This window comes from Peromyscus leucopus, chromosome X (assembly GCF_004664715.2).
Source record: "Peromyscus leucopus breed LL Stock chromosome X, UCI_PerLeu_2.1, whole genome shotgun sequence".
NCBI lineage: Eukaryota > Metazoa > Chordata > Mammalia > Rodentia > Cricetidae > Peromyscus > Peromyscus leucopus.
In genome coordinates, this window is record NC_051083.1 from 14,452,131 (window position 1) to 14,474,120 (window position 21,990).

The window sequence follows — 21,990 nt, forward strand, 5'->3', positions numbered from 1 at the left end:
TGAACTCTTTGTATTTCTTTCAAGAATTGCAGAGGCATGAAGTACTACGAAGGCCCTTACTCTGTGGCCAACAGTCTCTCTTGTTCATGACAATCCATTTAAGTTTCTGAAATATCCATGATAAAAAACCCAACCCTCCAGCATTTTGGTTTGGTAGCTGTCCATGTATAAGATGGGGCTTTCCCCCAATCCTGCGAAGAGTAGGAGGGTATGGGAATATGTATTCGAAGATGATAATCACAATCAAAGAAGAGAACCGCAACACAGCCATTTTTAATTGCTCTATTTATTAATACATATTATCACAAATGTTCACAATATCAATGCATTCTTGTTGGCATGCTAGACAGAGGCATTATTTTTAAGATCTTTAAAAAATGTCTTGACTTTCATTTCCCCTCTACACTCACTTTTAAATTGATCTGATGAGGTCCTCAAAGTCTATAATGTCAGTGCAAGGAAAAAAAAAATAAAGAGAAAGTAAAATAATAGAAATTAGTTAGGGCAAATCAAAAGTAGTATCTGTGCCTTCAGGGGGAGTAACAACATAGCCTTGTAACAGGATTATATAGGTTTCATCTGAGAGGAAATCCTACACTAAGCTGTCTCTACTCACCCACGTGTGGAACAATTGTGAGCAAGGAGGCCACCTAATGCTTAACAACAGTTTCCACCATGCATGCCACATGCTGTGTTTTTCCCTTATAAATAACTCCCACTGTGTCTCTCCACATGTCCTAGGCAGCCTAAAGAAGGTAGGGAATAATCCCAGTAAAGAGAAAACCAAACCAAATCAGATTAAGCCAAAAGAAAAGAGAACTAACATCTGCTTATTTACGGGAAGTTGCGTGGCATTCATGGACCACAGTGAGGGGCTGACTGAAGCCTCCCCTACTACATGCAGGGCCACAAGGTCAGGGCCAGTGATGATGTGATAACCAGTCACCTACAGTTGGACCAAGTACATGTGAGAGAGCTGGCACTCACAGAGCCTTAGGGTGGGGTTCACTATGACTAGCTGCAGGGGGCCTGGCTACACTGTGTGGCATAACAGGGCTTCACAAGATGGACACTACACTGATGTGGGCTGAAAGGCAGAGCAGAGACTGGGTAGGAGAGTCAGTTGCACACAGGGGGTGGGGTTGTGGGGAGTGGGTGGTGGGAGCAGGGCAGGGATATTATGTACTGTGCTCTAACGTTCTTTGGAAGTCTTTCAGAGATTGCGGCAGTTCCTTTTAAAAACAGGCCTCTTACTCCATAGTTCTTGAAAGACTGAGAGAAAGAGAAAAAGAAAACATGTGAGTGATTCGCCATCACAAGCAGCCTACACAAAAAGGTGCAACGTGAAGAGTAAGCATCCCCACGTGTTCGCAGTGGCATCCGCCCCACCTCTTCCCTAGCATATGGATATGAGATTTCCATGTATGGCTAACCCCAGGTAGTTCAGTGGCTGGGCCCTCTTCCAGCCCACTTGAAGGGTAGTATGGGCACCAAAGGGAAAAACACCCAGATCTAATACTCTCCCCACTGCCACTTACCTTCTCTTTACACCATCTCATACTGATTGGCAGTGATGAACCGGGACAGACAGCAAGCCAACAGCATGCCAATCAACTGTTGCCAAGGAAAACAAATGAAAAAGAATTTCACGTTACAAAGCTATACCCTTCTTTCAACTCTAGATGTATTTAGTTTTGATACTGTATATATCTACCTGTCAACACAAAGAGCTGTCATGATACACATGGATCCCAAAATAGAACTTTAAGTAAACGAAGGTTTCCTTAGGTGGAAAGGTCAGGAGTGAAGAACAAACTGGATTGAATTGTGGTATCTAAGCTTGAGGTAGTCTAAGTGTGGGGTCAGTGGGAAGTTCTAAAACTGGCTACAAGGTCCAGAAGTAGCTCACTCTGGCCATTTCAGAACAACTTCCGATACCAACTAGTATTAAAACTTGATCATGCTGTGAGATTAATGCAAAAAATAATAAAACAATATGGAATTGGTGTGATATAATGGAAAGGCTAAATTTTAATTCAAAGACATAAGCTTTGAATTCTTTGGAAGGCTACATATATTTGGCTGATTTCTCCACACAGTATGATACTCTAGTTATACTTGGCTGATGGAACAGTGTTTTTTTTCCCTGAGAAAAGAATAGAGACATTATTCCTGACTGGGTCCATTTGTTAGTGAGATAACAAAGTTAGCACTTGTAAGAGGTGGATGGGGAAAGGTTGCTGTGGGATGGTCTGTGTGTCAAATCTGTTGCTCTGATTGGTCAATAAATAAAACACTGATTGGGCAGTGGCCAGGCAGGAAGTAGGTGGGACAAGGAGAGAGGAGAATTCTGGGAAGCAGAAGGCTGAGGGAGAGACACTGCAGCCGCCGCCATGACCAGCAGCATGTGAAGACGCCAGTAAGCCACCAGCCATGTGGCAAGGTATAGATTTATGGAAATGGTTAATTTAAGCTATAAGAACAGTTAGCAAGAAGCCTGCCACGGCCATACAGTTTGTAAGCAATATAAGTCTCTGTGTTTACTTGGTTGGGTCTGAGCGGCTGTGGGACTGGCAGGTGACAAAGATTTGTCCTGACTGTGGGCAAGGCAGGAAAACTCTAGTTACAAAAGGTGAAATGGGAAAGGCGAGCTTTAAATTCTGTTTGGGATCAGGCAGTCGGGACAGAACATTCTGCCTCTGGTTACATTCCTCTAGAGGGCAAGGACTTTGAAACTTACAGTGTGTCTCTTTCTAAAAGACTGATATTTTCCAAGATCAGCAAATTTCAGAATATATTTCACAGTGTGAAAAATTATACTCCAATAAAAAACTAAATAAGTATTGAAAAAACTAAATAAGTATATAACACATTCAGATATTGTAAAATATTGATTCTTTACCATAATTCTTTGTAATATTTTAACTTCAGCTTTCCAGATAAGAAAATGGGTTTAATATGTTGAGCTATCTCCCCCAAACTACACAGGTAGTCTTCATAAAGATTAATGTTGCACCCACTCCTGTATCTGAGATTAGTCCCACCTCTTTCTGCCTTGTATATAGAAAAGGGAACACGTCCTTTAAAGGGATTCCTAAATAATTATTGGCACAAAATAAATCATCCCATTAGATTGTAGGCACCAAGGAAGGTCCTGGAAGGAGAGGAGAGGTCAGGAGATGAATTGGTAGGAATGAGTCCTTTATTTTTTGGTAAATACATTTTGCCTTTGAATTAAGGGACTTAATCTTCCCAATAAAAGAATGGAAAGACAGAAGAAGGGAGAGAGAGAGGAGAGATGGAAATATAGAGAAGAAAGGGTATACATATATCACCTCTCCCTCCATCTCCCACCTATTTATTCCCCACTTATCCCCATCCTTTCTTCCTGCCCAAGCTCCCTTCCTGAAGATGGTAGCTATAAAAATCATAGGGAAAGACACCAAGGTATGGTGGCTTCTGCTTATAACCTAAGCATTAGGAAGATCAGGCCCATGCAAGAGGTATGCTTCGAATTGAGTTTAACCTGGGTTACACAGAGAGTCCCAGGAGAGTCCGGGATAAACCGCAAGAAGAGGAAAGAAACATCCCATCCAAGCACACTCAACTTCTTACTGTAAACTTACAGGGAAGGCTGGATGTGCCCATCAAGCTCAGGCAAATGTGCTTTTTCTTGACAGGATAATGGTAATAGGAGCTCTGGGGAGTGCTAGCTCAAATTCTGCCATCCAAACAAGAGCTCTAAGTCAAGCTAGCTAACAAGGGACAGGGTGCTTACAAGTCCATCTCAAAACTGGACTCAGCACAGTTTTCCTTGAACCTTTCTACCACCTTTACAATCTGACACAAGAGGTATGCAATGGGCCAGTTCTCATAAAAGCGTGTACAAAGGGGGCAAGGAGAAGACAGAAAGTAGATGAAGAAAAGTGAGAGGGAGAGAGGGATACAGAGAGGCAGGAAAAAGAAGAGAGAAAAGCGGGAAGGAGGTGGTACTGAGCTTTTCCACACACTCTGGCCTCTATTGAGCAGAGGAGAGCCAAGGCATAACAATTTCATTCATATCAACCAGTATTTGTGAGGTTTGGCTCTACAGTATCTGAGTAAATTTGATAAAGCTTGTCCACTGGGATATTTGACTAGGCTCTGTGGGGGAGATTCTTCCTGAACAGGCATCTTGTAAGTGGTTAGCTACCATTGCCCCAGGGAGGTCCTGGGTACCTGGTATCTGGAAACCACTCCTTATCTTCCAGGAATTTGGAGGCTGATGGAGACATGTGTAAATAACTGCAGTTCCTAATACCTCTAGCCAGGAAGACCAGCCACGACCATCCATCCTGCTCCCTCCCACCTGGGAAGAGCCAGCCATAACCATTCCCCTCCCAGGAAAAGGCTAAGCACAGTCTGTATCAAGTCTGTGATCTCCCTGGCCATGTGAGTGAACAGCAGGGAATGCACAATGCTAGTGGACTTTGTGATTTCTCTTCTTATCTCAACATCTGTGTGGCTCTCTGGTGAGACCTGAACTTGCTACAGTGTTTCTGTTTCCATGCTCCTCAGAGTCAAAGCTCCTCTTTCATTGTTCTAGTGTGCCACAAAGCATCTTCAACCATTCCCAAGCCACATATTTCTTTAAGACAGTACAGTTAGACTAATGATCATCAGGTTAGCTAGCTATTTGTCTAAGCATAAATTCCTTTACAGGAATGCTTGAGAGAAGTGTGGACAACACTTGATGCATCTCACTGATGAGATCTTTTTATCCTTTCACTCTCATACCCATGACTACACAGGCATATTCTTAGATAAGAAGCTTCATCAACAAGATCCCAGGCTCAATGAGGTATTTTTCTCTTTATGTAGTGTATTGGCATCAGGTCACTTTATTTCTTTAGGGACGCCATAAAGGAAGACTTCAAGTCAGTCAGTGTCTCTCTCTCTCTCTCTCTCTCTCTCTCTCTCTCTCTCTCTCTCTCTCTCTCTCTCTGTGTGTGTGTGTGTGTGTGTGTGTGTGTGTACTCATCTGCCAACCACATTTCTATATTTCTAGTGTTAACAACCTGTGTTGAGGTAACTATATGCTCAAGGCTGTCAAGTGTATCCTAACATTTGCATGAGTCACAAGGTTTGAGATCCTTGAAATTGTCCCTAGGCCATTACAGAATGTAACTAAGTGTTATTACTAAAATGTTAGAGCAATTGGGAGAAAGTTCAGGGCAGTAACTGCCTTTAAAAGTCTCCAGAGACTGAGTTAATTGCACTGTTTGTGATCCAACTCTGGTTTGTCTGTGTGTTGGCATGTTGGGGGCTTAATTCGTTCTATGAGTGTGAAAACAATGACGTGTGTTTCAGGAGGATTTTAAAATCGCAACAAAAGACAACACGGTGACTTACTTCACATGCTCTTGGGAGATGACGTGTCACACAGGTTTTGATAACCGCTTAGGAAGAAAAGCATTTCACTTTCTCTAATGCTAAGCTCTACTTGGCAGAGACATACTAACAAGTTAAGGATCCATTCTCTGGTTTAAGGGCCACAGTAATAATTTACTGAACTACAAAGTTAGAATTCACCTACTTTTCTTTGAACTTCATATTTCAATAAAAACATCTCGGGAACAAGCTTGAATAAAGCCAAACTGAATTTGCATTGCTAAGCAGAACAACAGATGCAGAGGGAGAAAGTTAGACTTTGCGATAGCCTCTATAGACATGGAACTTTACAGCTATTACCAAGACATCAACCGGCTTTCCTGTGAAAAATGATCTGTTAGTGTGAAAAAAATCCAAGCTTTTTGAGCTGCTAAGTATACATGTCAGTCCTTGTACCCACAGCAATATCATAACAAGGATATATCATTTGTTCAAGAGATCAGAAGCCAGTAAAACAGGACCTTACTGGCTAGAGGAAGGCTACATTGCAGATTTAGCTTAAATGTATTCTGTCCTTTAGTATGTATAACTTACTTAACTGGCATAATTATATCTCCCACTGGTAAGTAAAAGGTGAATGGAGATAAGGAGATGGACAGTTTAATACACAAATAATTAAGTTTCCTCTTAAGAAACAGAAGAGTCGAATCCACACATTAAAATCATGTTCAAAAGATGGAGATTGCTAAATGAGCTTTCTTTAAAGGGAGAAATGCCATGCATAATCCATAGAAACTAAGAAAGAGCAAAAAAGGGACAGGTCAACTGGGGAAAGAGCCTCCCTCAAATCTAGAGCAGCCAGTTCTCTTACCCTCCATTTGACCTGTGAAGAAGCAAGTTGTTTTACTGGAGGTAGTCATTAGTTGAACTGTAACCAATATTCTCTTGACAGCAAAACTTCATTTAAGTTGAAAAAGAAAAATCAATAAACAGATGACCTGAGACCTAACAAGCAAGGATCTCTGACCCCATCTATCAGCCTTCCCCCGAACATAGGAAGACAGGCTGAGAATCTGGAGGCCAGGGAGGTAAACAAGACTGGGAAGCTGGAAAGGCATCATCATCTGAGTACCTGGGAGAATGCGATTCCAAATGCCACTCCAGCGATGATCCCCATGTTAGTCTCCATGAAACTGGTCACCAGATCATAACAGCCCTGCAAAGAGAATATGAGTAGTCAATCAACCAACCAACCAACCAACCAACCGAAGAATTCCAACATACAAAAAATATAGATGGTAGTAAAATGAACCTACATAGGACACTTCCCTTAATATTATAATTAATATATATAGTCAAATGTTTCACTGAGACCTCTCCAACACACATTCCCTGGCAAATTCTAGACATAATTTCACCTATGAACTTGTCATTAGTAGGATTAAATCTATCAAGAAATATAAAAGATCTATGAAGTAAACTCTTTAGAGACATAAATGGAAACATGTGAAGATCAAAAGTTATTTCAAAACTTTGAAATGAAAATTTCATGAATAGTCATTAGGCTGGTCATTGTGGCGCATGTCTTTAATCTCAGTATTTGGGAGGCAGAGGTAGGTGGATTTTGCGAGTTTGATACCAGCTTGGTTTATGTACCACATTCTAGGCCAGCCAGGGCTGGACAGTGAGATCTTGTCTCAAAACAAAAATGAACACCACCATTAGCATTTCATCAGGGAATGATGAACTCTTAGATAAAGAGAAATTACTTGGTCTGATGAAAGTGTTCAAATAACTAGAAATTTTACAGAGTTTGAGTTACTCCTAAGGAATCCCTTAAGATTTTTTCTTAATAATAAAAATCTTCATTCTAGAATGAGCTTTGTCAACATTTACTATGCAACCTTGAATAAGGCCCTTTACCTTTCAGAATGTCATTAACCTTATCCATAAGACCAAGTCAGTTTCCTTTTCATTGCAATCTTCAAATATCATGATTAAATAGAGCAAGTGGAAGCATTTTTATGTTAAAATTAAAATGTTGTTGATGTAGATTATATTTTATCAGCCTAGTCCAGGTAGGAAACATCCACTTCGTTTCACATCCTTCATAATACAAAGAAAGGCAAAAGCTGACTATTACTACTAAATTCCTCACTTTTAGATCAAACAGCAGGACTAGAAGTATGCATGTGTATACATGTACAGGCATGTGTGTGTTTAAATGTACATTTATATGGAACTAACCAAATCAACCTATTTCCAAGTTGACTTATTCAGCAAAGAATACATGGTGGTCTTTTCCAATAAAGGATTCTGACTTGAATACACAAATTGTGTGAAAAATAAAGATATTTAATGAACAGAATCAAAGTGGTTCTCGTTTTTCTGGAAGGTCATACTAAGTCATAATAACATCTGAATAACAACCCCCCCACTGTATTTCATTTTTAAATTCCAATTTCATTTAACAAAGCTCATAGCGAGTGTAAATTCTACCAATGCTTTCTGTTCTAAATGATCTATCATATTCACAGCATCTTTACAGAGAGGGTACATTAACTTAGAACAGTGCTATAACATGGTTTCAATGCAATTTACAAAACATACTCCTTACTATCTGATATAAATATGAAGGGAAGCACATGCTGGCTCATGGAGAGCTATCCAATTTGATTCTTTCCAGTTAGAAGCTTGTTGATTTCACTTTTCCTAGTGCTATGATTCCTCACATTACTTTCCAAAAGGTAGCCAGAGGGAGAAACACCTGGGTTGGGAAGGCTTCTACAGGCAGGAAGATAAGCAGCTATTCTAATACTCTCCCAGTGGTGTTTCTCCAAGCTGGTCAGCATCACAGCCATTCTCACACAGTGATGGCCAAGTGGGGAAATGAGCTCCATACCATCAGCATTAGATCACACAACCTGATAATCCCACACAAAGAGAAGCAACAGGGCCATTTCTTATTCTGTAAACTAGTTAGCGGAGATTCTTCTGCTCTCTCCATCATGGCTTCAATTTTGCACTTAAATTAAACCTGTATTTCTACAAGTATGGTTTCTACTCTTTTTTGGGGGGTTATTTTTGTTTCTCCAGTGAGAGGGCTATAACACAGGGTTTCACACCCACTAGATAAGCACTGTATCACTGAGTCACATCCCAGCTCTATTTTTGGACATTTCAAGAGTAACTTTATTTTTGATTTGCTCATGTCAACCAGTAGGAGAAACCACAAACACGAGTAACTGCATGGCAGGAGTTCAATTGTGGCAAAAATGGTTCTCCCTGTTACACCAGGGACTTGTGAGAAACGCCAAACTGGTGGTCCTACCCCAGACCTGTGGAACCAGCATCTGCTATGTGCTTTTCAATAAATTTTTAGTGAATTTGAATGCATTTTAACAAGCTGTCCAGATGTCTCATATGCCCATTAAAGCTTGAAAAGAAACTACTCTTCTGTAAAAAACAAAAACAAAACCAAAAGTTACCTAGTTTTACTACAAACAAGACACCAGATCAATACATCCTATCAGTAATATAGTAAACCAAAATGACAAGATGAGAATGCTTGGTTCCACCCCTGAATTTCTTTTCTCTATGGTTCATCTTTCAGCCCTGAAGCCTACTCTCCAAGTAGCACAGCTCTGTGGATGCAAGAATTGCTTTGATACTACAACCACAGGTCATGTTTGCATTCAACCTTAAGTCCTGCACTAAAGCACAAGCTTATCTTCCCACAACCATCTCTCTCAATTTCCTAATATGAAAGCCTGGTTGTCAAGCATGAGATAAATCGAGAGATCTGCTTAAGTCTCCTAGGAAACACCAAGAAACAGAACCGTTAATTTCCTCACCCTCGCGGTGTGTCTAAATCAACCGTCGCCAATGAAAAAGCATCTGCCAGTGGCAGACTTTAACTATTTGGAGAAGGCAAGTTCCAGAAAGGTTCTGGAGGTATCTCTATAGCTGCTAGGCAGAGTCAGTCCTTTATCCTCCTGTTCTTACAAATTGGCAAGAAATTCCTACGGTAGGGGCTCAGCCAGTGCAATTACCTAACTGAACCTGCAGACATTTCCTCATCTCGCTAGCAAAAGAAAAAATAAATCCCATGCCCTAAACCAAACAAGTAATACCATGTGTAACGGTTCACACCTCCTCCTACCTGCTCCCTACCCACAATCTGTATCATAGAGGTTCCCCAGGTTACCAAGTAAAAGTCGAAGTTCATTCTTTGGTGTTATCAGCAGGGAGGATTCAAAACACCAAATGATCTAGGGGGATGATCTGCTTATTCTAAACTGCAGGATCCCATAGATCTAGAACGTGGCAGTAATTAAGTCCTCCTAACGGGAGGATGCTGATGTTTATGAGCACCTATTATTACTGTCTCCATTCCCTTCTCATCTCCCCTTTATGTGGGTGTCTGTAAGATGCTGAAAGGAGAAATAATTTGTACCAGAGGTTCATGTAAGCATTAAATGAGAAAGTCTAATGAAATTCAGCAGACAAATGTCTTCTGTATTCACCTTTTCTCTCTAGGATCCAGGTTAGAGAGGTATGAAGGCAGTGACAGAGTAGTTACATAATTCTTCCAAGTCTTTGAGGTACTTGGGGAACTACAAACTAGGATTATAGTAGGGATAGGGAGTGAGGTCAAAGTATAGGCTGTCATCAAAATAGAAAAATGCTACCTACCTTTTCTTTTACAAATTATAAACACACTATAGCCCCCAAGTTTTCTTTTATTTTCTTTATTTTTTTTTTCTGAGACAGTGTTTCTCTGTGTAGCTTTGTGCCTGTCCTGGAACTCACTCTGTAGACCAGGGTGGCCTCGAACTCACAGAGATCCACCTGCCTCTGCCTCCCGAGTGCTGGGATTAAAGGCTTGTGCCACCACCACCTGGCCCCAAGTTTTCTTTTACTTTTTCTTTTTTTATCCTGTTTATTTTTTTCTTTTTTCTTCTTCTTTTTTCTTCTTCTTCTTTTACTTTTTCAAGATGTATTTTATTTTTTAATATGTGTGTGTATGTGTGTGTGTGTGTGTGTGTGTGTGTGTGTGTGTGTGTCTATGTGGGTATTCACATGTGCATATGCCTGTAGAGGCCAGAAGAGGGCGTAAGATTTCCTGGAGCTGAAGTTATAGGCTGTTGTGGGCCAATCAACCTCCATGTTGGGAACCGAATTCCTGTCCTGTGCAAGAGCAACAAGCTCTCTTAACCTCTGAGCCATCTCTCCAGCCCCTAGCCTTCCTTTCAGATGCTAACAGAAGATATTCCCTAGAAGGACCATTGTGAGAAAGGAAAAGTAATTTCACCATTGCTCAGGTCACATTTGCATCACAGCTAGAGTGTCCTTAGTCTGTGCTTGGCACTATGCTCTAGATAATTTAGTCATTCTTTCCTCATATTAACTCTAAGGAGCAAGAACTGTTATAATCTCCAGGACAGGCACCAAAACTACACAGATAAACCCTATCTCGAAAAACAAAAACAAAAACAAACAAAAAAAGAACTATTATCTACAGTTTACAGATGGGAAAAACAAACCTGAGAAAGGTTAAATAACTTCACCAAGATCCCACAACCAGAAAGTGCCTGATTCAGAATTTAAACTACTCTAGCCTCTGATTCAGATTTCTAGGTCCTTAATTTTCACAAAGAAGAATGTTTATGTGAAAAAAAAATATTTTTTTAACCAAAATTTGGTGGGTGTTCTTTTTATAAGCCACATGAACCAAAGCACTCACTCTCATAGATGACTTCTTACCATCTATAAATCAAAGAGTCTCTCATATGCTGAGTGTGCAGGCACACTTCATAAAAAGGCAGCAAAATGATACATATGGCTGGCTACCCAGTGGAGATTACCCATGCAAAAGCCAGACACATTCTTATGAGAGGCAAAGGAGGCCTCACAGTTTGAGTTCATAAGAATATTCCAACAGGAGTCGGTGTTGTTGATGCTGAGACAGTCAGTACCCAATCTTCCTGAATCATACCAACAGCAAAGTAAAAATTTCAGAATGACAAAATGAGCTCCCAGGGCAGCAACAATGCCTTGCAGCACTCCTGTTACAGATTCCAATATAAAATGGGTAAAATACAGAAATGACCTCATAATATTCTAATCTTGAGAGAATGGCTAGCATCTCTTGATGAATTATTCAGTAGGTGGCCCAGATAACACAGAACTGAGAAGATATTAGAAGAATAGAATGTTTCCTTGGTAAGAGAAGAAAATTTGCCCCATGGCTGATTAACTATAGGCAAACCCAACAGTACAGTCTTCCCCTTTGTTTCTCAAATAATAGTTTATATAGGGCACTTCTTTAAATGTTTAAGAATGCTGATATCGTTCACACCCAGTTGTACCAGGTATTCATTGTATTCTCTGTAAAGTGTAATCCAGGATTGACTTCTCTTCTCTCTGACTATGATGCGCTATGAACTTGCACATCTCTTTCCATCATCCTTTTTTTTTCTCTCTGCTTCTTTGGGAATCAGGATGTTGACAGTGAGTTGAATTGGAGCTGTTCATTTCTTTTCCTACAACAGTGAACTCCCTAAAATAAAGGCCACCCTCCCAGCAGAAGCAGACGCTGTCTGTCAACTCTACTCCCTTCTTCCTGCCAAAGACTGGTACCCAGCTGTGAATAATTTCATGTTTCGATGGTATATTAAGTAGAAGAAAGGCACCCAGAAAGAAGAAAGCAAACTCTCTCTGTCTGACACGGGCATCAAGGTTAACAGAAACCATTTGCTAACCCTTCGGAGCTGTGCCTGGTAGCTGCTTGCTGTGGGAGAGCCACATGAGACCAATTGGAGGCACAGCTTCCTCTTTCAGAAGTGAGCAGCCTCAAGTGCTTCTCCTAGACAAGTAAGCACCACAAAGGAAGAAGCTCAACTCCCTCTGAGACCACCCTTTCTAACCTACTTGTCTTCATTTCCCAAAAGTAACTGTCCTTGTGAGCACACAGCACCTGCCTGTCCCACTAGGGCTGGGAGGAAGAGGTACCTTCTGGTTCACTTTGGTGGCGGCCACAGTCAGATTGTGCAGATCCAGGGGGTTACAGTCAGTTTCGTTCATGCAGCAACTGGGGGGGATGCCGTGTTCCAGGAAGTAGGGGCTGTTGCTCCAGTTGGTGTAATTCTGCACACCGCAGCAGCTCAGCTATTCACAAAAAAAGAAAAAGAATTCAAGAATGCTTGAGCAAACACAGTGCCTCCTCACTTTCTGCCCTGAAACTTTCATAAGCAAAACAGCGGCCAGTCTTCCAATATACCATACCTGTCTTTGGTGTGGAAAAATGAACTCAGCTCTACTACCAATCATCCTTTTCTTGGTGCCCATTGGAACTCAGACAAAGAAGCTGAGTCTACACTATATTGGTTTTCATACCATCTCCACGGTGAGGTAGTACATCTCTGCCCTTGCTAAACATCACAGTTGTGCCCTTGCTAAACATCACAGTTGTGTAAGAGTATATGAAACATGCAGATGCATACATTAATTACACCCAGAATACTGATAGGCAGGTAATGGTTTCTCAAAGTTCTCCACTGGATGTACGATAATAAGTAAATAACTTAGAGAGAATGGTTTATATATGGGATAGAAAGCTGGTATTGGTAAACTATAGCCCACTACCTGCTTGTCTCTGTAAAGGTGTTTGGAGAACTGGCCATGCCTGTTTATGTATTGCCTATTGCCCACGGCTCCTTTAGTGCTGTGCTGGCAGAGTTGGTTGTGACACAGTGTATAAGACCTTCCCCCCATAGCCTAAAGTATTTTCTAGTTCTCCCTTTTTAGAAAAGGTTATCTGACCTCTTTGATTGGTAAAACCGAGTATATAGGTCCTTATAGTTTTAACTTTCCAGAAGTCTGAAATATCATCAAAATAAAATTTAAAATCTTACTGTTTTAAGTTAAAAAATTTTTTTTGAAGTTTAAATATAATGACATCACTTTCTCCTTTGTGGGCCATACCTGATAGATCCTCAGTTCCCTTTTGGTCCACTCTCTACCCTTCCTACAGGGCCCCAACAAGTGCATGCTGCTCACCTGACTTCTCTGTCTGGCCTGGAGACACCAATTCCAGAGAGCCAGCCTTCAGGAATCAGCTTTTAGTGAGGCTGACACATCCCCACCACCTAGCTCCTTCCCAACAGTTCAGCTTTTAAGGACAAATGGAGTATTCTTGGCATGTTCGGCACTTTTACTAGTGCAAGACACACTTGAGACTAACTTCCTAAAAAAGCAAAGCCTGAACACATGTTCGGAACCAACTCTTCGGAACAGAACTGAACCAAGAGTTAGAGAACGAGAATGAACACTATATGCACCTTGTCTAACCGACCAACCCACCAGGCCTAGAGGCCTGAGCCCAGAACTTTGTGTGCAGGCTGCACGCTCATCTCTTTTCCTGAAACTTACGCTGCGCTGCACGTGGTCCACTGCCCGGCTCCTCTCATCATTGCCGTTGTAGTTCTGCATGGCATCCGTGTAAGTCCTCAGGAAGGTGTCCTTGATCTGCGGAAGACCAATGGGAACACAGTTTCAGTTCACCGGAGCCTAAACTGACTCAGAGTCCTATCAGTTCCTACCCCAGTGCCACTTCTTCTGAAATTTTCTCAGTAAGTGCTATCTAGGGAGGGGAGCCCTGTTTTCTGAGACGAAGGAGCTCAGAAAAGCCACCAAAGGTTTAACTAGCTGAGGAATTTAAAGAAAAAAAAAGTTGGTTTCAACCACCAATTTAGAGGGAACCAGGCCTAAGCTGACTCACTGAAGTGGCGAGGTGGGTTCTGAAAGGGCTGTAAGGGTGACCGGCCAAACTTCAGGCGTGGTTTGTCTAGTTATTTTTCTTTGAATTGATTCATAGAAAACTTCCTTCCTCTAACCTTCTTTGACTTTATGCAGACAGAATTGTAACAGACAGGCCACCAGCAGGATGGGAAAGCTGAGGTTTTGGCCCCAAACTGACCTCTATTCTACCATACTGGAGTGGGACAAAAACTATCAGTCACTTTAACTCTAATCACTGAGTCCAAAAGAAAACAGGCTAAAGGACAAGAGCTTTTCTTGTTAGTAGAAAGTTCACCAAACCCTTTCTCCTTGTCAGTGACCACATTCACCCTTGGATCATTTTTAAGTCCCATCCCTCTGAAAAGCTGAGGAAGGTGTGGGGTTAGGTCACGTGACTTATGGGAACCCTAACCCCTGATTGGTGCAAGGCCTCTGAATTAGGAGAACAGCAAGTAGCAATAATTATCTGGTGGCAAGCTCAAAGCTAAATATGGTAACTCTCCCAATTAGGCATAGTCCTTACTAAATCCTGGAAGCAATGTCCATGGGATAGCTCTAATACATGAAGAGACACTAGCTATAGGACATTTAGCTACAGGCCAAAGTGGCTACCAAGTGACTCTGTCACCTCATTTCACTCCTGTGTTGTCTCTCAGGGTGGGGAGTTGTATACAGAACAGGCTTTGTGTCACCCTGAGGACATACACTCAAGAAACAAGATGGCGGCTGCCTTGTAGGCAATCCAGGCTTCTTTACAACATCAGTCCAAGTAAATGGTTCCAATGTAACCTACTGTCACCCCATGACTTTCACCACTTAGTCAAAGTCAACCTTTATTTGTGATCAAGGTGAGACTGCAATCCCTAGAGACTATGATGAAAGGGGAGAAGAGGACTTCTGGTGTTCACACATGCACTTAGGCAGTCTACCAGGGCTTCTGAGGTCGCAACTTCACCTCATTTCTCTTCAGCTGCTAGTAAGAATGGGCAGTCTACCTCTAGATGCACCATCATAGGGAACAGGTTCTGGAACTTAGCTTTGGCATTTGGGATACTACCTACAGTCAAGGGCAAAGTCAGGTCAATAGGGGAAAGAACAGAACACACAAAAGGCAAGCTCCCAGGGAATATAACTCAGCATGCAAAAACAGAGCCTAGGAAAACATGCTGTTAGACACTCACGCCACAGCCACACTACTCCTCAGGGCATTCGGCCCATGTGCTGTTACATTTTCCATTAACACACACCTATCTACTGCAGTGTTTCTGGTCTTTATGTGGTATAACAATGGATTTATAAGCAAGACAAGAACAAGACAAGCACAAGACACATATGTGTCTCTGTCAGATTCTGTGCTTTGTGGAAATAGTTACTCTCAAAGGAATATTTAATCCATATTGGAAGTCAATGCTTTAAAGCAGAGAAGAGAATCATTTTATGAAAGGGCTGCAGAGAAAATCCAAGTGAGGATCCACAACGAAGTGTGTAAAAGTTTGGGGGAAGTTCCTGGTTAGTCTGTATGCATCCTTTACACATTCCATTCATTTTCAAAACTCCTCTTCACAAAGACTCTTTAACTCAGTTTCCCACCATGAGTATACTCACCTCATGACGAAAGACAAATCCAGAAATGCCAGCTACAAGCTCAGCCAGGAACACCAGGGACAGGAACATGGCATACTAAAAATGAAGCAAACGAGGACAAAGTCACAAGGCAGCATTAAGAAGAGGGCTTGGAAGGGCTGGAGAAACGTTTCATCAGTTGAGAGCATATACTGCTCTTTAGAGGACCCAAGTTCAGTTCATAGCATCAATGTCAGGTGACTTACAAATGCCTGTAGTTCAGCTCCAAGGGTATCCAATGGCTCTGGCCTCTGTGGACACCTGCACTCACATGATATACCTACACACAGTCACAGATTCCCCCCCCAACCCCCACACACAAACAGAGACAAAGATAGCTAGAGAGAGAGAGAAAGAGAGGGGGGAGGGAGGGAGGGAGGGAGGAGGGAGAGGGAGAGGGAGAGAGACAGACAGATAAAATAAACCTTAAAAAGAGGCCTTTTGCCGGGCGTGTTGGCGCACGCCTTTAATCCCAGCACTCGGAGGCAGAGCAGCGGATCTCTGGAGTCGAGCAGCTGGCTACCAAGTGAGCTCCAGGAAGCGCAAGCTACACAGAGAAACCTGTCTCGAAAAAACCAAAAAAAAACCAAAAAAAAAAAAAAAAAAAAAAAAGAGGGCCTTTTAAGGGTAAGCATCTTTCTCCTAGGGGCAATTAGACAAGTGCTTATTTTCCCTAGAGAAACTTTAAAAATATAGTAGCTTGTCTTTTTAACATGCACAAACATTTTGGGGTGTGAATGCGGAGGAGACCCCAACCAACACTGACACTGTGCCCATCAGCTCAGACCAATCAGGAGAAACCTGAAAGGGTCATCCACTCCAAAGTCGTATCTACTTTCAATATGAAAATATTTAAGCTAGAAAATGCATCTGCTCTGCAGGTCACAGGGCATGGTTCTGTCCTGTTTGGGAGACTTTTCAACCAACGTCTTCTTTATGGCAAGCTAGCACCTGCAAATCTATGCAGATGACTTTCGTTTCTTTTTTACACTCTTTTTAAAGTGCTGGGCATGGAACTTAGGGCCTTGAGTACTATACCACTGAGCTGCCACCCCAGCCCCACCTATTCTATTTTATAACTTCCAATTATTGGAAAGACTTCTTTGCCCCTGGCCATAGGTCTACCTACTTCCAATTTCCATTTGCTAGTATTGGTCCTGCTCTCAGAAAGTAATATGTACATTAGCCGTTTGCATGGATGAACATGGCCAGGATGCACAGCTGCACTTTGCATTTGGGCAAACTTCTCCATTTTCCTGGCCACATCTCATAGTAAATGACTACAAATCCACTTTATTTGCAAGTATACCCTCTTATCTATTGTCAGAGACCAGAATGTGCCTCTTCACTATTTTGGTTATCCCTGAACATTGTAGCCTCAGAAGGTTCTTGTGGGAATGCTTGCCTCTGGGCTGGGTACTAAGTGGAATTTATAGCCTCTAAGAAAGACACTACTACTACTAATCCCAAGTGTTTCTCATCTCATTCTGCCTGCACTTCCTAATTTGAAACATACACACACTCTTTCTCTGTGTCTCTGTGTCTCTGTTTCTCCCTGTGTGTACACATGCAGGCAAACATTTGAGTTCAAGGACGTTACACAGCATTTATGAGTTATGAAGACTTTTCTAACTTTGAAAAACAAACAAAAGGAAGAGGAATTAATTCCTTACCAACAAGTCATATGTCTTATAACCTGCCTATTCTCCTCTCAAAATGAAATATAACAGTTCTGAATGCTTGTAATGACCTTAAATGATGATCTGGATGGATTACACAATGTCACATAACTTATCATGTGTACATATGACTTACAAGTATACAAATACACATAGGATCATATATAACTCTTCTTAGTGATACATACTTTAAAATAAGGAAGCACTAGGTTAAAATATTCATTTTTCTAAATATTAATGAAATTCTCTACAAACAGTACAACCACTAAAATATTAAGCATGAGGTTATGATGCCCTATGTACACAATTTCTCTCTAAACTTCATAGAAAATATGGTCAGAAGTATCATTACTCTGTAGAGAGTCTCATACAATCTACCCAAAAGTTCTATGGGAAGATAACTATCAGGAGGCAAGTAGGGAAAAGGATATCCTCTTTGGGCCTCCATATAGGACAAATTATTATTGTTCATGATTTTTCAGTTATTAAGGCTAAAGTTAAGGAGGACCATAACATTCTATTTATTGTTAAAAGCACAGTAAGAGCTTTTCAGCAGTCTGCCTTTTCCTCTGGGGACACATCACTGCTCTGTCTATACTATACAGGCCTCTGCAGTGGTCTTGGAAGCCAATTGCTATCGTTGCATCAGCCCTTTGAGTGACAGGTTCTAGCCTAGGCCAACTCCCACAACAATGGTCAGAGAGTGCGAGTAGACCGAAAAGCATACACAGGCATCTTCGCGTGATAAGACTCAAGGATGTAGGGAGGCCTATTCCAATGGGATCTTGGATATGGAAGGCTGCCTGTGTTCAGGATGATCCCTTGCTCACCAAAGTTGCATATGGAATGCCTGAGGAGATTTCCAAGCCAGAGTTTGAGACTAGCACAGGGCATCTTGCCAGGAAGATATTGATTGTTCACTGGAATCGATGGCCAGTGCTTCACCAATCTACCTCGGGAAGCTGGGACTATGTTTGCTGTGCAGGTTGTGTCTGGGGTTGTTTTTCCCACTGGGAGGATTGAAAGGTGGCTCAGTTAAGAGTCTGGTGTAAAATTAAAATCAATGAATATTAAAGTCTTTTATTTTTTGGTGGCTTCAAGAAGGGCTTCCTAACCATCATGTGGATTTATTGCTTTACAAAAATAATTGAGAAAGCACATTATGCTGAGATACCCTTACCAGTTTCAGCATCCATGGGCTACCACGGCATGTAGCAAAGCATCCAAAGAGGCCAAAGACAACGATAGTGGTGCCAGTTCCGATGAGCACGTACGGAGCATTTGTGGAGTTCTCAGCAATAAGGGAGATATAGGTGCCCAAAGTGAGCTTTCCCCAGACTCCAACAGCCAACAGGATCACTCCAGTGATCTGAAAAAGGAGGAGAAGATAGCATGAAGCTATTGCCAAAAAGAGGTGAGAATGGACATTGTCTTTGTTACTCTTCTGTTGCTGTGAAGAGACACCATGACCAAGGCAACTTATGGAAGAGTTTACTCAGGACTTACAGTTCCAAAGGGCGTACATGATCATCATGGTGGGGAGCATGGAGGCAGGCAGGGAGGCACAGTGCTGTAGCAGTAGCTGAGAGCTTACATTCTGACCCATAAGCACAGGCAAAGAGAAAGAACTAAGAATGGGATGGGATTTTGAAACCACAATCCCCCCAATGACATACCTCCTCCAACAAAGCCACACCTCATAATCCTTCCCAAACAGTTTCACCAACAGAGGGAGTACAAATATATACAAATATAACATCCAAATTCATGGGCCATTCTCATTCAAACCACCACAGACATAGAGCAATGTGACCATACTTCAAGAATCAAGCTTCTATGAGCAAGATGCACTTGCTGAATGAAGGATTCCCTGAACAGCAAAGAATGTCAGAGACCATTAGCCAAAACTGTCACAGAGTAAAGGCACATTGATTGGTATGCAATTAGACATGCCCCTTACATATCCTGAATGTAGTTTTTATATTAATTAGAAATCAGGTCAATAAAGGACAATTTTAAAAAGCTGCTTAAAGAACATAATAAGACAGTTCCTCCAGTGTGTATCTGTCTGACACTGAGCTAGGCATGATCCAAGAAAGAATGCGGGCTCCTTTCTTCAATGGTGTGTGAGGGTAGAGCAGGTCTTAAGGCCATCCTGTACAACATTTTAACAATGTTATTCTCCTTGTCCATTAACATCAAAATCTTTATAAAGAAAATAGTCTAGATAGTTTTGAATCCCTATTAATGAGCCACCTCACAATGCTTTATTCATTATAAAGCAACAGAAGAGTCTGAATATCTGTCTCTTGGTATTGTTTATAATGCTATTTGTCAAATATCATCAACATTCCAACCAAAAGCTTCACATGTCTTAAACTCTAGCCCTGTGCATTTATCAGGCCCTTACTTAAGGTAGTAGGCTCAGGGCTGTGTGTTAGGCCTTACTTTCCATTCCCTGCAGGTCCCAGGCTCCAGCAATTGTGGATGGTGAATCCATGAGTTGCTTTGTGTCCCCACCATCCCATAGTTGCTATTTCCTTTGATTCACTAATAGCTTGGTGACATGTTCAAAAGTGACAGTTTTCAAGTCACCACTACTTTTCCAACTGAGGCTGAAGTGTTTTCCCTACAGCTCAATGTTCCATATTAAAGATCTCAGATTTCTGTCAGTCTACCCAATGAAGAGGCCAGATGAGAAACTTGAGAAAATCAGCGCGCACATGCGCGCGCACGCGTGCGCGCGTGTACACACACACACACACACACACACACACACACACACACACACAAAATTACTTTTTGAAAGATGAAAAGGCATAAAGTAGTGTTAACTCTGTATGCTGTATAATTAGGCTTTGCTTGGACTTTGATAAAATGCATATGAGATTTGTTATGGTACTAACACCTGTCTTGCCCCAATAGCCTACTTTGTAGATCTATCAGTGTACATGACAGAATTACATGTTATATGAGAAATGAGGAAAGATATGATGCAGACTTGAGGAGAAAACATTTGACACTCATTTTGAGGCGTGAGAGGCCCAGTAGAAGCTGACTGCCAATGGGAATGGCTTCTGTGAATGAAAACCAAGAATGCAGATGTTGCCAAGAATTTCACATCCTCTGCTGACACCTGGTGGTCATTTTGAAAAAGCACCTTCCCCCAAACAGTTTCCTTAGCCATACCCTGCCAAATAGAAACAAACCTAAAACGATCATTACCCACTAGAATCAACTCTTACGTTCAGACCACGTTGGTAAAATACGATCCCTGTCCACTAACCTTCCATTCTCAAATTAGCCACAAAGAATTCCACAGTCATTGAATCCTAAGCTGTTGAACAGCAAGGGCAAGGCCTGGGTATGGTACATATGACAGCTGAAGTGTGTGTTGGAGGGCTGCAGTGGTAGCTACAGGCAACACACACACACACACACACACACACACACACACACACACACACACAGAGAGACAGAGACAGAGACAGAGAGAGACAGACAGAGAGACACAGAGAGAGAGCATCTGAAGGGAAAGTGTCAGTATAGTCTGGGAACAGCTCAAATTTGTGAGGAACAGAATACCACTAGCTGCTACTAATACAGGCTCTGGAACAAGGCTAAATAAAACTATATTAGTAGCATTAGAAAACGTCTATCAGTGCTGGAGATGTTAGCTCAATCACACAGTCCAGCATGAATGAAAATCCAAGTTCAATCTCTAGTACAGGAGGAAAAAAAACCCAGAACATTAGATCAGACTTAAAAAATAGCATATGTTACTTTAAAATTATAGTGAAAGAAAGTCATGGGGGAGGTTTGGCCATATGCCACAGTGTTCCCAAAGGCTCCTGGAAGAGACTTGCTAGGCTTCATTTTAATCACAAACTGGCTATTTGGGGAGTAGGCCGCAGACATAAATGATTCTCCTTGTTCCTGTCAGGTCATTCCAGGTAATATTGGATAGGCTCCTTGCCAATCCTGCACTACCTTGATCTTTCTAAGGAGTCCACAGCCATGTGACACCTTCCCACTCTGTTAGTGCATAGAGCATAGATCTGATCAGTGTGGGTTTGAAAGGGTCAAGTCCCCATGTCTTTTTCACTCTGCCTCCCTACATCTAGCTTGGGAGCTTCACCTTCTGAATGAACATGCCCAATCACTCCAATGATGACATGAGTTCATATTTAGCATATCAACAGTTAAGGAACATTTTAAAGGACAATAGAGAATTAAGTTATAGGCGTATAAGCTACATCTAGGAGATGCATCCTAAGAAGCTGTGTGGCATAGAAGGCACTGTATCTAAGCACTAATAAAAAGAAACATCAAAGAGATGGCAGGTGGAAATCTCAGCTAGATCACATGTTACATGAAAGCCATGGCTCAACCATCCCACAATGTCATGGTTGATTTGTTCTTGGTGACTACACAAAGGTACTGTAGACTAGCCTTCTTCCACTCCCATGGCCATGTAACTCCGAAAACTGCACGGTGTAGAAAGTCTATGACAATT

At 41.7% G+C, this 21,990-nt stretch overlaps 1 protein-coding gene across 1 annotated transcript in view; it reads right to left on the reverse strand.

The window, feature by feature from the left end:
• Positions 1 to 266: 266 nt before the first annotated feature.
• Positions 267 to 21,990, reverse strand: part of Tspan7 (tetraspanin 7) — a 104,226-nt gene continuing 82,502 nt past the window's right edge. Inside the window, exons 2-8 of the mRNA XM_028881427.2 lie at positions 18,655 to 18,843; positions 15,778 to 15,852; positions 13,804 to 13,899; positions 12,385 to 12,540; positions 6,503 to 6,586; positions 1,539 to 1,614; positions 267 to 1,272 (exon numbers count right to left, since the gene is read on the reverse strand). Of these exons, the coding sequence (XP_028737260.1) occupies positions 1,546 to 1,614; positions 6,503 to 6,586; positions 12,385 to 12,540; positions 13,804 to 13,899; positions 15,778 to 15,852; positions 18,655 to 18,843 (669 nt within the window). The 3' untranslated portion in view covers positions 267 to 1,272; positions 1,539 to 1,545. The remainder of the gene's footprint in view (positions 1,273 to 1,538; positions 1,615 to 6,502; positions 6,587 to 12,384; positions 12,541 to 13,803; positions 13,900 to 15,777; positions 15,853 to 18,654; positions 18,844 to 21,990) is intronic.